The sequence below is a fragment of the Acinonyx jubatus genome, chromosome A1 (genome assembly GCF_027475565.1).
Source record: "Acinonyx jubatus isolate Ajub_Pintada_27869175 chromosome A1, VMU_Ajub_asm_v1.0, whole genome shotgun sequence".
Lineage (NCBI taxonomy): Eukaryota > Metazoa > Chordata > Mammalia > Carnivora > Felidae > Acinonyx > Acinonyx jubatus.
In genome coordinates, this window is record NC_069380.1 from 104,384,090 (window position 1) to 104,402,442 (window position 18,353).

Consider the following 18,353-nt stretch of genomic DNA (forward strand, 5'->3'; position numbering starts at 1 on the left):
CGCGTGGGGTCTCGCCGAAACCCGGGAGGGCCGGGACGCCGAGGGAGCGTCCGCCGCGCGACGCTGCGGGACCGCGGGTGGGCGGGCTGAGGGGCGGAGGAGCAGCCGACCCCGCCTCCCGCGTGCTGCAGCCGGAGCCGCCACCGCTGCGGCCCCGCCGAGGCTTTAAACAGCGGGGCCCGCCCCGCGCCCACTGCACTCGCGCGCCGACTCGGCTGCCGGCGGCGTTTGTGCCGGTCCGGGCTAGCGGCGGCGACTGGCGGGTGGAGGGGCCAGCAATTCCGTCACCTGGCGTCGTGGCCGCAGGCACCGCCGGCGGGGGGCGCGGAGGGCTTGCAGCCCGCGACGTCCGCCAGGCTCTCCGAGTCTGCCGGGGGTCGGGCGGCGATGGAACCGGGGCCCACGGCGCCCTCCTCCGGCGCCCCGAGGATTCCCGGGATCGGTGAGACGCCGCCAGCTGCCGCGCTGGCCGCCGCCGCGGTGGACCTGCCTGGCACGGCCGTGCCCTCAGCGTCCGAGGATGCTGCGGCCGCGAGCCGGGGCGGCGGCGGGGTCCGCGGGGAGGGCGCCGCGGCGGCTGGGGACGGACTGGGCAGACCCCTGGGGCCCACCCCGAGTCAGAGCCGCTTCCAGGTGGACCTGGTTTCCGAGAACGCCGGGCGGGCTGCGGCGGCCGCGGCGGCTGGTGCCGGGGCTGGGGGCAAGGAGACCCCAGCGGACGGGAAAGCTAGCGGCGAAAGCGCACCAGGCAAAGGCAGCGAGGAAGCCAAGGGCCGCTTCCGCGTAAACTTCGTGGACCCGGCTGCCTCCTCATCCGCCGACGAGAGCCTGTCGGATGCGGCGGGGGTCGGAGGCGAAGGGCCCAACGTGAGCTTCCAGAACGGCGGGGACACGGTGCTGAGCGAGGGCAGTAGCTTGCACTCGGGCGGCGGCGGCGGCAGTGGGCACCACCAGCACTACTACTATGACACCCACACCAACACTTACTACCTGCGCACCTTCGGCCACAACACCATGGACGCCGTGCCCAGGATCGATCACTACCGGCACACCGCGGCGCAGCTGGGCGAGAAGCTACTCCGGCCCAGCTTGGCTGAGCTCCATGATGAGCTTGAAAAGGTGAGCTCTCCCGGCCCCTCTCCCTGCATCCCTCTCACCAGTCCTCCCTCTTTCCCCAACCACTGGTCCTCCTTGACCGGGGGGATGTGGCCGCCGGCTGGCCACGGGTGAGGTGGCGGGAATGGACGTGCACGACTCCGTTGGCTTCTCAGCAGTCAGCTGTCAAGGGTGGAATTGCAGAGGAATGTAACAATCTCATAAAAGTTTGCAGCGGGTTAAGCTAGTTAGGTAATGGAAGAGAGGCTGCGTGTAACAACCTTCACCATCCACTTGTGTGTCTCCTGTATACTTTTTCTCACCCACGCTGTAACAGTCACCATCCCTCTGAATGACAGTTGTGCTTGTGGGCTCCTTAAAGGGAATGTGCGAGGAGGTTTAGGTGAGGATGTCTCTGGGGAGAGAGGGGAGAGCACCTACCATCTGCGCCCTTTTTAAAGGTAGTAGTGTATGGCTTATGTACACCCACTAGGGGTCTCGAGAGTGGGAACGCTAGTGTTTGAAGGGAGAATCTTAACCGGATGTGTTTATTATAGTCTATGAATTATTAAAGCTGAAACCTGCTATCTTGACTATGCAAAGGATTATACAGATATTGAGATATGCTGTTCCTGATAATGGCATAAATCTGTTTTTTATTACATATATTTTTGGAGAGGACTATATAAAGATTACCGGGAGTCGGGGGAACGCAAAGTCCAAAATAGGGGGACGGCAGAGAAAGAAACTGAGAACGAGAAACAAGAGAATTGGTTTTTTTCTATGAAGGATGTCCATAACTTCTGGGGTCCTGCGTAACTGGTTACACTTAGTGAACAGAAAACTATCCCTATAAGGTCTATTGATGTCTGCAATTCTGTTTTTTATGGCCACATATGATTTTTATTTCTTCAGGGCCCAATATTATTATTTTGAGATAACCTCAACACTTTGAGATTTGATTAATATTTAACTTTTATGAGTTCGGATTACTTGATTTCCACTTTAACAAGTATATAATGATTACATCGATGAGATATTGTGAATGCAAATGTGGAAAAGTTTAAACACAGAAAGTATGTAATTTTTTTTGGATGTGATTATTTGATCTCATACAGTCATTTCATACAAGACTATACTTGTCTTAGTGTTTGATAATGTAACATTCATACAGTTTGAAATAATTACAGAGGTCCCAATCCTTAGAGCTTAGTGACTCTTTAAACGCCTGACATCATTTAGCTTTTGATAATACTACTCCTGTTATTCCATTCTGGTATTTTGTCATATCAGAAGAAAAATGATTTTTAAAACACTTATACTTCTATACTCTCTTTCAAATTTATTATTTTTACCCTTTCAAAACTATACATCTTTGTAAAGTAGATGTGTAGGTGGTAATTTCTCTTTTATTACAGCATTTTTATTATTTAAAAAATCATAAAGCTGTATTTCAGATAACACCAAAGCTGAGTAGTTTAGTATTAAAGCAGTCTAAATTTACCCATAAGTGTTAAAAAGGGTTTTTAAATGGAAGTATGTTATAGACCTTGGACTTGTAAGCATCCTATAAAATTGTCTGAATAGCAAAGCACTTCGAGTTCTCCAAAACTTGAGGGTTTGTGTTTGGGAGCTTTTGATCAGTTTACAGTGTCTTAAAAAGAACACCTGTATTGTTAGCTGTGTGGTTAAAGAAACCACTCAACCTTTTCAGCCTCCTCTCCTGCTTATTTTGAAGACTTCATTTTGAAGATTAGAAAGAAATGAACATCAAGGCCCGTGTTCAGTGCCTGGAAAATAGTGGCTAGTATAGTTATTATTTGATACATGTTGGTCCTTCAGAAAGTACATAAACTCTAGGATTCTCTTAATTTCTACTTTATTAGATGACTATAGTATATAAAATGTTATGTTCATAGTTCATTTATGCAACAGGTGGTATAATGAGTTGTTTATAGTTCTTGTTTGTTTTTGTTTTTACCTTCTGCCCCTTGGTTCCTTTGTGGTCGGTGAAAAAGGTATGTTAGGTTAACTAAGCATAGAATCTCCTATGGAAGATAATTTTGTTTAGAATTTAGCAAATGGACTGAAGAAACATGTCACGTTAAGGAATACAGATGTGGATATAGAGATATACCACTGTTGAAGGAGGGCAGGAAAGGGGTTATAACATAGTTTGATTAGATCCCAAAAGGTTGTTCATCACCCAGTCTAGATTTACTTTTACCTGCATAAAATCTCTTCTAAACTTCTAGCCCTCAATGAATCATAATATTTAGAATTTTGTAACATTGAATTCTAGCACTTGATCAGTGTCCTGTAGGCTGCTTTGGTCACTAAGTGCTTAAGAACTTACCTTAACTGGATCTAACTCTGTGCCATGTTCTATAGCAGGACAGAAGAAGTAAAAGACAAGAACTCTAGATCCTTATTAGGAGAAAGAACTATATTCTCAGTCTTCCACTTGAATTCCTTTCTTTGCCCACCACTGTGACTTAAACGTTTTTTCCCTAAAAATCCAAATGAAGTGAAATAAATATTCATGCTGCATCTTGCTGTCTTATGCAGCCATTGTAGAACCAGGACTCATGAGTTTTTCCATTTATCAAATATTTATTGGAGACAGGAGTTTGTTAGGTATTGGCCACCTGGCTATTGGTACTGTGGGTTGATGCAGTGGTCAGCAAAACAAATATTGTGCCTAGATATACTGTAACCAAATAGTTGCACAAATAACATAGTTTTACCAACTTTATTTGCAGTGCTATGTAAGAAAGATGTAGGGTCTAGTAAGGATATAATGGGACCTGATCATATTGGAGTTGGGAAGGCTTGTTTTCAAGAAATGTGACATCAAGCTAAAACCTAGAGGGTAAGTTAATGATAGGGCAGAACAGCATTCCAGGCCTAGGGAACAGTATATGTGAATATTGTGAGGGGAAGAGAGTGGTGTGTCCAAAGAACTATCAAGAGGCCAGTAGAAGATTTTATTATAGATACAGTGGCAGGTTCTTGAAGGATTTTTCGTGAGGTAGCAACATGATCTGTTTGGTGTGAACATCTCTGGCTGCTGGATAAAGAATGGATTGGCAGGGGCAACAGTGGAAGCAGGGAGACCCAAGCTATTACTGAGTTACAGATAATAACAGTTGGTGGCAGAATGAGTTGCATGCAGGTGGATTGGATATGGGAGTGAAAGAGAAGTAGATTCCCTGATTTTGGACTTGAGCAACTGTGTAGACGGTGCCACCATTGCCTGAGGTGGCCAACCCAGGGGAAGGACTAGATATGAGAGGGGAAAGAGAGAATTGTGTTTTGAGTAGTATCTTGAGCTGGTAAGATAATTAGCCCAAGAGTCATATTGAGGGAGGGGGGCTGAATACATGTTATATCTACATAAACTTTATATGTATGTATATACACATATGTACATACACACGCAGGTATGTGTACATATATGTGTATGTATATACATGTGTATATACGTGTGCATATAGAACAAAAATATATATGTGTGTCTATATACAGAGAGAGAGAGAACACGCACGCGCTGAAGTCATGGACTTGAAATGACTTCAGTAGAGTGGGAGGATAACAGAAAAGAATTCGAGTTGGGGAGGGGCGCCTGGGTGGCTCAGTCCGTTAAGTGTCCAACTTTGGCTTAACTCGTGATCTCACGGTTTGTGGATTCGAGCCCCACATCCGGCTCTGCTGTCAGCATGGAGCCTGCTTGGGGTACTCTGTCTACCTCTTCTGCCCCTCTCCCGTGCAGGTGCATGTGTGCAGTTTCTCTCTTTCTCTCTCAAAAATAAATAAACATTAAAAAAAAAAAAAGGAAATAGGGTCTGGGGTTGGGAATAGGGAATGTGTAAGTCTGTTAGAAGTTGAGGAGACGAGAGCAAGGGGAACTGAGAAGGAGCTGCTAGGCTGGCGAGAAATAGCCAGGATAGCAATGTCAGGGAAGCTGAGAGAAGAGTTTTAAAGATGCCAGAAACTCTTCAGTGCTGATGCCAGGAATTGATTTTTTTTTAATGTTTTTCAAAAAATGAATCCAAAGTAGTGATTCTTGCCCCTACAAGAAGAAATTTAAAAGTGAAAGGCAAACAAATAAGCATCTGATGGGCAACTTCACTTACAGATGGACAACGTGATGATCAAATGTAGAAAAGTTGGGTGGTAGACAATCCATAATAGCTTCTACTGGATTTAAAGCATTATTAAAAGAGTTCTAAAGGTAGAATTACCTTTGCACAGTAGTCCTTAGTCAAAGCTTGAGAGCCTTTGGTGGTTGGATGTCAAGACTTTGCATATGGCCTCTCTGTTACAGCCTTTTTCCCTAATAAGAAGAGGAGGAACTACATTTAGTGTCTTTTATGTCTCCCTGAGCTTACTCATTTTTCATACGTTGCATCAGAAGCAGTTCTTACACATGTTATTCGTGATAAAATGGGTTCACAGAAGCTGAAGAAATTACTTACTGCTACTCATAGAAAGTGATACAACTGGAAATCACTCCCAGGGATTTCTCACTCCAAGGCTTAGAAATAGTAAGTAGCTCTTATCTCTTACTATGATCTCTTCTGCCTTCCTGTTCCCCAGACGTGCTGTGAGATGACAGGGATGTTGAGGGGGACATGTTGGAGATTACCAACATCATCCCTCTGCCCTGATTTCCTTAAAGTGGAATGATTATATAACTGAGAGATATGAGGAGGAATGCTTGTGAAAATGTGATTATTGATGAACATGACTGTCGCTTTCATAGGATATGGGCCTGTGTCTCATTTATCTCCATACAGAGAATAGGTACTTAATAAACATTTGTTCATTGAATGTATTGGGGTAGGTAGTTCTTCCTTCTTAACAAGGAATTTACGTAGAACATCATACAGTATGTTATCTCCACGTACTCGTGTAGCTGCTTCTCTGAGTGGGTTGCATTGATTCTTGGACAAGAAATTCCACACACTACTAACTACTTCAGTACATAGCTTGCGTCCTTGAAGGTTCCTGAAGGAACAAGAATGGGTCACATCCTGGGAAGGGAGGGCGGGTAGGAGAGTGCCAGGACTGAATAAAGGTGGGAACCTGATAAGAAATATTTGCACGTGGCAAAGTCAAACTTGAGAGATTTTACACTTTTGCCAGGGGCTCTACCCTGCTTAACCCAAGCCACCTGAAGTGAAAGCTGGTTTTTCCATAATACTGTACACAGTCCCCCAGGTTGTCTACCCTGCTTGGGTAGAAGGAAAGATAAACTTTGGGATTTAAAGTGTGGCAGAACTGTACATTGCTATCATAATTGATGTCTTCCCAATCCCATGAGACTGGAGGGGACTTGAGGGGGACATGTGTTTTTTTTTTGTTTTTTTGTTTTTAACGTATATTTTATTTTTTGAGAGAGAAAGGACAAACAGGGGAGGGGCAGAGACAGAGGGGGAGACACAGAATCCAAAGAAGACTCCAGGCTCTGAGATTCAGCACAGAGCCTGATGCAGGGGTCGAACACACAATCATGAGATCATGACCTCAACCGAAGTCAGATGCTTAACTGACTAAGCTACCCAGGCAGCCCTCTTGGTTCTTTGGTGTTGAGTGTGTTTGTTTCAAATAATTTTTTTAATGTATTTATTTAACTTGAGAGATAGCACAAGTAGGGGAGGTGGAGAGGCAGAGAGAGAGAGAGAGAGAGAGAGAGCGAGCGAGAATCCCAAACATGAGGATCGTAAGAATTTGCCAGGGCAGAATCCAACACAGGGCTTGAACTCAGGAAATCAAGAGTTGGACACTTAATCAACTGAACCACCCAGGTGCCCTTTAAATAAATTTTAACTCCGTGTTTCATATATGTGTTTGGAATGTTTCCAGTAGTAATCCTATTGATACCTTGCTGAAGTGAAATGAATATGGGTTTAGTTGTTCAACAAATCCTTACTGAGCACCAGCAGGAACAGCACTGTTTTAAGTGCTGGAGATACAGCCATGAACAGAGACAAGTCATGGAGCTTTCATTCTAGTGTTAGGAGAAAATAAGCAAATGGGTTAGATGTAATTACTGTGCAGAAAAATTAAAGGTGGTGATGGCTGGGGTAATGCTTTATAAGGGTGGTCAGAGAGGGCTTCTCTGAGGCACGAACAGACTCTAGATGAGGGATCACCCCTTGCAGGTACTTGGGGTAGAAGAGCAATCTAGGCAGATGAGTGAACAGCACCATGACCCTGAGGTGGAAGTGTGTCCGGGGTGATTGAGATACGAGAAGGCAGCAGTACTGGAGGAGAAAGGGAGAGAGAGGAGAGGAGGTCAGAGCAGTTGTGAGGAGCAAACCTAAAGTAATGGTGTTTGAGGTGATGACAGGTGTTAAGGTGCTAGGTATATTTAAAAGATAGAATTGTTGGGATTTGCTGATGGTTTGGATGACGGGTGTGTGGAAAGATTAATGCTAGGGTTTGTTCCCTGTTTGGAATGGAGTTGATACTTGAGATGAGGAAGATTGTGGAAAGAGCAGGTTTGGGAGGTGGATTCAAGAGTTGGTTTCATTGTGCAAATTATTTCTACCATGGGGCAGGCACTAACAAAATGACAGCCTCTACTTTGTGAAATAATAGTACTTAAAAATGGGTTTTAATTTGTAGCTTAAAAATGTGCTTTTATACTTCAAATTTTAGGTCAAGCCATGAATCAGTAGTTGTTCAGAAAGAGTATACAGCAGAGTACAAAGAGTGGGCAACAAAGGAGTGAGGACAACAATGAAAACAACTTAAAATAATTGAAGTTAAAAACATCAGTGTTTTCTTATTTAAAATATGAAAGCTGTCATCTGCCACTGACTCCTTTATCCTGTGATTTTTTTACTAGAATCTGTATCAGTGCTGTCTAAAAGCTGTTACGAAAAACTGGTACTGATAGAGAACTTGGGGATTTCTAATTAGAAGGTGGGAAAAATCTAAAAAGCAAAAACAGCTTAGTGGAATGTTGTCTCTGCAGAAGCTAATTATGACAGGTGATTTGTAGTGCCCTTGGGCTCTGAAATTTCCTTGCTTTAAATTTACACTCTGCTGTTTTTCAACATTGACTAATGAGACATTCATCTAGGTTGAGAATCATAGAAACATCTGAGATGGTTCTTTGTTTTGGTGTCACTTAGTTCCTTCAACAGTGTGGTTTCTAACAGAGTTAACTATATAAGTCATTTTGGGGTTTTGTGGAGGGTAGGTGACTTTGTAGGGTAGGCTTGATTTTTCCAGTGGAGATTTAAAGGACCTGTGAGGACCCTGACCACCTGCTGTGCTATGGCTTCTGTGCTATCATTTTATTTAAATAGTTCTTGTTAAAGTGACCGGTGACCTCTATCCTATTACCATGTCCAGAAAACCTCCTCCCCTCACCCCCACCTCCTCAGCATTCAGCCTTCCAGCAGAATTTGATTTTCTCTTGAGCTCTTCTTTGCCCTTCTTTGGACTTTGTAACACCACTTTGCCTTTTAACTTTTCTCCCTTTTTGGCTCTTTGAGCACAGGGTCTTAGGCAGTCTCCATCATGTCCAAATTGGCCTTCCTCAAGGCTTGATTCTGCCTTTTCTTCTTCCTCTGTTTTCCTTTTTCTTTCCCTATGCTGTATCATCTGTAGGCTAATGAATCCCCAAATTTTGTGTCCTACCCACATCTCTTTAGTGCATTCAGGACATCCAGTGACTATGGGATATTTTTGCTTCTTATCTGAAGGACACCCTGTGCTCACACACTTAGGATTTTCTCCCTCCCATTCCAAAAGCAAAACGACCCAGGCATCTTCCAGTATGCCCTATGGCTCCATGGATGGTACCACTATTCATTGTGTTACACAGGTGAGAAGTATATGAGTGAGTCATCCTTGATACTTTTTTTTTCATCCTCCCTCATTGAGTTTATCACCAAGTGCTTTCTATCCCCTTTATTTCCTAAATATTCTTTTCATCTTCACTGTTCCCATCCTAAACCAAACTGTAGCATGTCCCTCTGTAACCTAATAACTGGATTTCCCCTATTCACTGTGCACTCCCAACACTGTTGTACCTAGAGTAGTTTTAAAACAAAAAGGATATGTTATCCCTTGGCTTAAAACTAGCACCTCATTGTCCGTGTCTGGCTTACCTGTTCCTCACTGTTTCAGTTACTCGGTGGCACAGTATTTCCTTTGGCCATAGGGCCTTTGTACATAATATTGTCCAAGATCTCTTCCTCCCTTCTCCTCCATACATGCATTGTTAACTTTTCAGTTTTAAGATTTCACTTCCATCCTGTTTCCTCAGAGAGGAAGCTTTTATCCTCTAGCTGGGACAAAACGCTTCTTCCCTGAGAGCCTTTATATCATGTAATAATAGTATATTTATTAATGTGGTTATTTGAATTGACATGAGTTGACTTCAGGCTCCCTGAGAAGCAAACTATGTCTGTGGCTACTTATCATTATGTGTTTCTAGTACCTTTTATATAGTTTTGACTGTAGCATGCCCTGAACCAATACATTTTGAAATAGAGAACTCATTCTTTGTAAATTAATGGAATACAAAAGAATCTTATACTCTTTGACACACCTTATATTTGTTATTTAGAATCTCTAAAGGACATTTGACAGACAAATTACCCCAATATGCATATTGGGAGTTTAAGAAGCCAAAGAGCCCAGTAAGTAACCTGTCCAAAATCCTAGGACTTGTAACTACCTGAGCCAGGGTTGGAACTTGGAGCAAATATTCTGACTTTAAGTTGGTGTTAATTCCAGGATCCTGTGGTTTAATACTGTATAAGTTCTTTGTTATTTCGGTGATTGTTTTCATTTTTAAATACCCATGACAGTTGTTTTTAAGTTCATTGAAGATAATGTAGGAGAGATTTGGAATCCTCAGTATTATTGTATGAATGTATATCTTTTTCTAGTGGAAAGTCTTTTAAAAAAAATTATAAGAGGGGTGCCTGGAAGGCTCATTCGGTAGGTCATGATCTCGCATTTTGTGAGTCGAGCCCTGCATCGGGCTCTGTGCTGACAGCTCAGAGCTTCATGCCTGCTTCAGATACTTGTGTCCACCTTTCTCTCTGCCCCTCCCCCACTCACATTCTGTCTCTGTCTCAAAAATAAATAAACATTAAAAAATAAAAATTTTAAAAATTAAATATAAGAAAGGTTTTTTGGTTTTTTTTTTTTAAGATCTAATTGTCAGTAATCTGCATACCCAAATGGAGCTCAAACTTCTAACCCCAAGATCAAGAGCCCTATGCTCTGCTGACTGAACCAGCCAGTCGCCCCTGAGGAAGTTTGTTATAAATGGAATCTTAACTAAGGTTTTGTTTCCTCTGCCTTTCCCTATCCGTACATACCTCCCAAAAGACCTAAATTTTTTAATGTTGTAGGGCTATGCTTTCTGCTAGTGTAACCAGTAGTCCTATGTGGCTGTGAAACTAAGTATAAACTTAAGTTTAAAATTCAGTTTTTCAGTTACTAGAGCTACCTTTTATGTGCTTGAATACCCACATGTGGCTAATGGCTACCCAAGTGGGCAGCTGGAGAGCTGGAAAATTTGCATCATTACAGAGAGATCCATTAGAACATGCTATCAAGGGAAGTAATACTTAATAGGACTTTTTTCCTTCCTTCATTTCTCCTTTCTTTTCTTCCATATTGAATAGCCTAGTTTAAAATAACTAAAGTCAGGGGTGCCTGGGTGGCTCAGTCAGTTGAGTGTCCAACTTCAGCTTAGGTCATGATCTCCACAGCTCATGAGTTCGAGCCCCACATCAGGCTCTGTGCTGACAGCTCAGAGCATGGAGCCTCCTTCGGATTCTGTGTCTGCCTCTGTCTCAGCTCCTAACCCACTTGCATTCTCTCTCAAAAATAAACATTAAAAACAAATTTTAATTATTAAAGTCAAATTTTCTTGTAATTTTGCATGGGATCCTTCCTCATATAAAGGTGTTTAGACATATTAGGCCCTCCATGAAGTGTTTGTTGAACAGTGGAAACTTCCCATTTCCATCTGAGACTGAAAATCTGGGTCTTTAATTGGAAAGGTTATAAGGAATTTCTTAATATTGTATAAAGTGTTAAGGTTTCCAAAGCACTCTTAACTTACATATCTGTATTTGGTCTTCAAATCTATCTTTGGAGGAGGTAAGTTTTTTTTTTTTAATTTTTTTTTTTTTCTTCAACGTTTATTTATTTTTGGGACAGAGAGAGACAGAGCATGAACGGGGGAGGGGCAGAGAGAGAGGGAGACACAGAATCGGAAACAGGCTCCAGGCTCTGAGCCATCAGCTCATAGCCTGACGCGGGGCTCGAACCCACGGGCCGTGCGATCGTGACCTGGCTGGAGTCGGACGCTTAACCGACTGCGCCACTCAGGCGCCCCTGGAGGAGGTAAGTTTTAAGATCTTGAAGTAGCAGTCTCATTTTGCAAGGTCTGGTTTGTCTAAAGTCAACACAACTGATACTTGGTGAGGCTGAATCTTGTTGAAACTGGGTCTTTGCCTTCCTCTCCTTTTCTTCTGAACCAGTGATTTCTAAATAAGAATCCCCTGGAGAAAAACTACAGACTCCTTTCTTCCAAAAGTTTTAAAAAGCTTTCCTGGTGTTTCCCAGAGAGCCAGGTTTAAGAACCAGTGTCCCAGAGCATGTTGAGAGTCTTACACTTTGGTTATGCCTATGACAGTAGTACATTGTTATTTTTTTGATGTGCTGATGATACTCAACTTTAAAATACCCTTATATACGATAAGGGTACTACTCTCAAGATCTCCCTTTAACCCTTCAATAACATGTACTGAATTGCATTAAGTTACCAGTTATTGGATGTCTGTCGTGTTTCAGGAGCTTTCTGTAGTCTGAGCACAATTAACTTCCAAATCAGGTAATTTATCAATAGACAAACTCAGAGGCTAATAGAACTTGCTGAAGTCTCTTAGCCAGTAAGTGATAGATGGCTGTTTATATATACCTGGAAACATTAACAAAAGCTTACCTGTGAGGTATTAGGGCCGACATGTATATTGCTTTTTAAGTGGCCTCTTAAAATCCTGTAGGGAGGGGCGCCTGGGTGGCTCAGTAGGTAAAGCTTCTTCTGACTTCGGCTCAGTCATGGTCTCACAGTTCATTGGTTAGAGCCCGGTGGCAGGCTTTGTGCTGAAAGCTCAGAGCCTGGAGCCTGCCTGGGATCTCCTTCTCTCTGCCCCTCCCCCGCTTATTCTCTCTCTCTCTCTCTCTGTCTCTCTCTTTCTCTCTGTGTGTGTGTGTCTGCCTTTCTGTCTGTCTCTGTGTCTCTCAAAAGTAAATAAAATAAAATCCTGGGGCACTTGGGTGGCTCAATAGGTTAACCGTCCGACTTTGGCTCAGGTCATGATCTCCTGGTTCACGAGTTTGAGCCCTGCATTAGACTCTGTGCTGACAGCTCACAGCGTGGAGCCTTTTTCAGATTCTCTGTCTCCGTCTCTCTCTACCCCTCCCCTGCTTCTACTCTGTCTCTCTCTCAAAAATCAATAAAATATTAAAAAATAATAAAATCCTGTAGGGAAATCAGAGGTATTATAAGTACTAAGTGATAAGTCTGAATCCTGAAGAGTTCATGTGGAGTAGTGGGGCCTACATACTACTTTCTCTTTTATAGGACCTAATGGTTTTAGACATAAACACTCAGTCTTCTATTTTAGAAATTAAGTTTGATGATAAATTACTTCCAGCATTGGTTTATCTGTAAATTTCTAGAAATAATATGCAATTGTGTAAATTTGTAGGCTTGGAAAAATTACTTGACTGTGAGTTAATCCCAATTATTTGGAACATTTGCTGACCAAAAAAAAAAAAAAAGAGAGAGAGAGAGAAAAGCTGATCTCTTAATTAAACAGAACAACAACAATAAAGCAAAGGTTTTCACATAAAAGGGATTCGATTGACTACACCTATACTTGGAAACTGTATAGTTATACTTTATTCACAGTGATCACAAATATGGTGCTCTGGTTTCCAGAACCAAAGTAAGTTGGAAGGGAAAATGAATACTGGCAGAGGTGGATCCAGAGATAGGTAGCATGTCATAGAAGCAGAAGGCAAGTAAATCATAAAAAGCAGAAACGAGGTTTTCAGTAAATAGCAGTCTAGAATAGCCCTTTAGAATCGATGCAAAGAACAGCACCTGAATGTTGGTTATTGTGGCATCTCCATTGCACAGCGCTGGCACAAAATTTGTTTTGTTTTGTTTATTTTTACAATAGTATTTAAATCTTAAAAGAGACTCCAGAAATGTACATTTTTGGGAAATTTCAGTCTCAAGCCATCCTAGAGTATCAAATTTTAAGAAGCTGAAAATCCTTTTTTATAAAACTAACAATGTAAAAATTTACTCCAGGGTTTCATTTTTTACTTAATTTAAAATATTTTGTTATTAGTTCATTATGCAAAGAAAAAATAGAAGATTAGGAAAATAAGGAAAGCTTAACATTCTTGTGTTTTTGTGTGCATTTTAAAAACTATACTTTTATAGTTGACTCTTCCCACCTAGCATTAAATAATCATTAGTAAATAAGTAATAGAAGTTTTCTGTTACCCACAGTAATCTTCTGTTTAAGTGCATGTTTGGATAATGTTCTCATACATATACCCTGTGATAAAGACATGCTAATTTGCATTTTCTCTTCGCAGACTTACTTAGTCATTTACATCTATCATGATTTGGTTGTAATAAGCTTGGTATTTTGGATACTTGTTTTCTATTTTCTTGTTTCTTATTCTTCTAATCCTCTTTTCATATTATCTTTTGTACTAATCAGATATCTTTTGGTATTGCATTTTAATTCTTCTTTTGACTTTCCAGTGATATATTACTTTGCCTTATTATTTTAATGGTTGCTTTATTTAGAGAGAATATTGAATTTCTTTAGGTAAAATCTGGAAACCTTAACAGAGACTCTTTTCCTTAGTGCTCTGGTTGTTATAAATTAGAAACCCCAATACAGTGTTGTAATTTTTGCTTTCAACAACCATATGGTTTAAAAAAAAAAAAAAAGAAAAAGAAGAAAAGAGGGACACCTGGGTGGTTCAGTCAGTTAAGTGGCTGACTCTTGATATTAGGTCAGGTCCTGAGATCAAGCTCTGTGTCAGGCTCTGAGCTGAGCCTGGAGCCTGCTTGGGATTCTTTCTTTCCCTCTCTCGCTGCTCCTCCCCCTACTCATGCTCTCTCTGTCTGTCTCTCAAAAAAAGAAAGAAAAATTGAAAAAAGAGAGAAGAAAAGAAAGTTGGATGTATGGTATATTATGCTCCTATATTCCCATTCATTTTCATTTCTTCTTGTAGATTTCTGTTGCTATCTGATACTGTTTTCCTCCCTTAACTACTTCTTGTAAAGGAGGTCAACTGATAACAAATTTTTTTGTTTTTTTAATGTAAAAATGTCTATTTAACTTCACGTTTGAAAGATAGTTTTGCTGGACGTACACTTCTTGGTTGACAGGGTTTTCTTCTTTCAGCTCTTTGAGTATGTACTTCCAATGTCTTGTGGCAACCATTGTTTCTGATAAGGCCATTGACCATATTATTTTCTCTTTACTTTTGGCTTTCAACATTTGTGTGTAGGTGTGTTTTCTTTCTGTGTGTATCCTTTTTGGTTTTGTTAAGTTTCTTCTCTTTGTAAGTTAATGCTTTTCACTGCTTCTGGCTGCCATTTCCATTCTGCTTTTGAGTCCATTTTGTGAATTTTTCATTTCAGTTTTTGTGACTTTCAGGTCTAGAATTTCTAATTGTGAAAATACAGCTTCTGTTTCTCTGTTGAGATTCCCTTTCTGTTACTGACTGATAATTCACCTTTAGTTTTTTAACATATTTATTATAGCTGTTTTAAAGTCTTTATCAACTAAATGCAACATCTGAGCCTACTTGGGGTTAATTTTTAGTGATTGTTTTTTTCCTAAGTATGAGTTATAGTTCCTTTTTATTAATTTGGAGGTGAAAATTGTACATGCAGATAATATGTTGTAGCACCTTTGGGTGGTGATGGTTGTTTTATTTTCTTTTAAGGATTGTTGTTTTTTGTTCCAAGAAGTATTTAACTTTCCTGGGCTTAGACTACAAACTGGTTTCTGTCATTCCACTATGCAGTAGGTTTTCAGCTGCCAATTTTTTAGTCTGCCTCTTTGGACTGGGAAGTCTACCCTCTGCAGTTTAGTGGTTTGCCAAGATTTGGGGCTTACCCTTGATATCATTCAGGTTTTCTTTTCTGGAGATTGCCACTTAATTTCCAATTTCTCTTTTGGCTTTGGACTATCTTCTCTTCTATTTCTAAGTACTAAGGCTTCTATCCATTCAAGTTACACACAGTTGGGGAATGCTCTCCATTAAAAAAGACATCAAACTTAGGGATCTCACCCAGTGCCTCTGTATCTATAAAGAATATTTCCTTTCTGGTTTTTGCTTTTTTTCTATCTGCTTTAGGTTCTTCACCATGCATATGTAGTTGAGCTGTCAGTCAGGGATTTAAATCTTGGCCTTCTACTTAACTATTTGTGTGACCTTGAGAAAAAGGACTTGCCGCCTTTGATCTGAAAGATGATATTTTTTATAGTGAGAAATACCATATATTGACGTGAAAAATGCATGAAACAACAAGTGTATGCCATACTCTGACTGTAGTTTTTGCTATCACGTGGTTCTCTATATTGCTTTTATAATATTTTACCTACTTAGGATGCCACTGGTCATGTATTTATGTCCCTAACATCTTTTGATTCTTCTTATTTAAAAAATAAAACAGTTTGGGGGAGCCTGAGTGGCTTAGTCCAATAAGTGTCCAAGTCTTGATTTCCCCACTCAGGTCATGATCTCATGGTTTGTGAGATCAAGCCCTACATTGGGCTGTGCACTGACAGCATGGAGTCTGGTTGGGATTCTCTCTGTGCTACTCTCTTTGCCCCTCCCTCACACATGCATGCATGCTCCCTCTTTCTCCAAATAAATAAAGTTTAAAAAAAAAACAACGTGAGATAAAGATCACATAGTTATTGATACTGGGAGGTGTAAGTTTTCTGGTAGTTTGAGTTATGTTCATACTGTTGGAGTTAGCAAGTTGTGTGGGATTTGAAATGATGCATACATTATGCTATTTTTAATGCACAGTGTTGTAACTCATTCTTGAATGGCTAGTAAAGAGCATGATGGGCTAGGTAGAGGACTGAATTCTTTGACTGTAATCAGCAGTTCTGACTTGGTTCATTGTAAAGTCACATGGTCACACCATCCACTTTTATCTGTGGCACTTGAGTTTTGAGCTTTGCATTAATGCCACTGGATATTAATAGACCATTGTTAACCAGAGCAGATTGGATTCCTGTAAAACAATACTTTGTTTTGAGAGAGTAGTCTGTATGGGGAGCATTACACTGAATACACCAATCACCGACAGCACGGATAGGAAATGTTGGTAGCTTTGGGATGATATAATTGGCTAGTACTTGATGAAAAAATTGTTAGAATAAACCCAGCCACTTTGGCACCTAAATGTACATATGTACGCATCCATTTTTAGTTACTAATTTTGCTATGTTTCAGGATTTAATTTAATGCTTTAGTTTACACTAGTAAACAGATGCTATTAATTATATGCAAGATTTTTATCTTTAAAGTGTCTTTAGTAATACCTTATTCAGAAGTTTAAGGATTTAAATTGCATTTTTTGGGTGAACTTTAACCTTTCTTTACATGTAATTTGGGGTTTATTTAAATCCATAATAATATGCTTATAAATGAAGAAAAATTGTTATTCTTGTTATTTATGGTAATATGTTATTAAGAGTGAAAGATATTCACTCTTTTGCCTGTCATTAGCTTTGATTTAATTTGCTTAAATAAAGCTGGGCCCAGAAGTTTGCTTCTCTTTTCAGACCATGCTATCTAATATTAACCCTAACTGATGCAAAGTGATTATCCTTTCTCACTAAAGGAAATAGTGAAGAGAGGAAGCTGTCTAGTTTACTAAGCACATTTTTAGTGCCAGGTGAGTCACAAAAACATTTCCAGCAGTGTGATCCGTAATGATCAAAGCCATGTTATTTGTACCGTATTCCACTAAGTTGCTGGTAGGGTAGGTGATAAGTCTTTTACCAGAATGGTGATCCTATTTGTATGTAAAGGTCATTATTTTTAATTTTATCCTTCCAGAGGTAATATAATTCCTACTAATACCAGTTTATAAGAAGCTGTATGGTAGAGTCTAGATAAATACTGTTTTGTAGTATTTACTTTCATGTATTTGTTTAACATCTGGTTATAAACACATAGCATGGAAAGTTGCAGTAATAGATTGCTAATTAGTTGTTTGTAATAATAGCTCAAATCTATTCAGTAATTACTTGTTAGTGCCAGGCAAGAATATAGGAAAATATATATATATTTATATATAATGTAAATATTGATATATATATAATTTATATAAAATTTATATATAATTTATATATTTGTATATATATATATATACATATAGGAATATAGCAAAGAAAAAGACCTAAAGCATAAATGATGATCTTTACAGTCATCATCCAGATCAAGAAACAGAACATTGCTGGTACCCCAAACACTCTCTGTGCATCTCTTTCAAATCCTCCCTCCCCACCTACTGTCCTGACTTAATGGTGATTATTTGCTTGGGAGTTGGTCTTGATTTTATGCAATGCTTTTTGTTAGCTTTATGTGTTCCTGAAAAGTATTAGTCTAGTTTGCCTGCTTTAAAACTTCATATAAATAGAATCATACAGTATATTTTTATCTGTCATCTTTTGCTCACTGTTATGGTTGTGTATTTATAATTCATTCAGTTTTATTTCTGTTTATCTTCCACTGCGTAAAATGTTACAGTTTATTTATTTTGCAGTTACGTGTTTGGATTGTTTTTGGCAGTTATTAACCAGTGTTGATAGGAACATTTTTATACACATGTCCTGCTTCATATTATATTTTGTATCTGTAGGGCTATCCCTTAACGTAGAATTGCTGGGTTGAACGGTATGCATGTTTTCAGTTTGAGAAGATAATGCCCAAATTTATTTTCCAAAGCCGTTTATTAATTTATATTACCGCCAGCAGTGTATGAGAGTTTTTGTGTTCTGTGAATCATCATGTTTTTTCACTTGATCTTCTCAAACAGTATGGAGTAGCTAATATTACCTCCAGTTGACAGATGTGGACCCTGAGGGCTGGAGGGGTTAAATAGCTTCCCAGAATTTACATAGCTACTGAATAGCAGAGTCAGA

General features: G+C 40.3%; 1 protein-coding gene and 1 long non-coding RNA gene across 3 annotated transcripts in view; both read left to right on the plus strand.

The window, feature by feature from the left end:
• The first annotated feature begins 232 nt into the window (after positions 1 to 232).
• SLC12A2 (solute carrier family 12 member 2) overlaps positions 233 to 18,353 on the plus strand; it is a 106,596-nt gene continuing 88,475 nt past the window's right edge. For both annotated transcript variants that reach the window (XM_015067424.3, XM_027076780.2), the window contains exon 1: positions 233 to 1,119. In XM_015067424.3, coding sequence (XP_014922910.2) covers positions 388 to 1,119 — 732 coding nt within the window. In that variant the 5' untranslated portion in view covers positions 233 to 387. The remainder of the gene's footprint in view (positions 1,120 to 18,353) is intronic.
• On the plus strand, positions 1,126 to 16,685 carry LOC128315094 (uncharacterized). The gene is made up of 2 exons (XR_008297500.1): positions 1,126 to 11,238; positions 11,482 to 16,685. It is a non-coding gene; the product is annotated as an uncharacterized LOC128315094 (long non-coding RNA).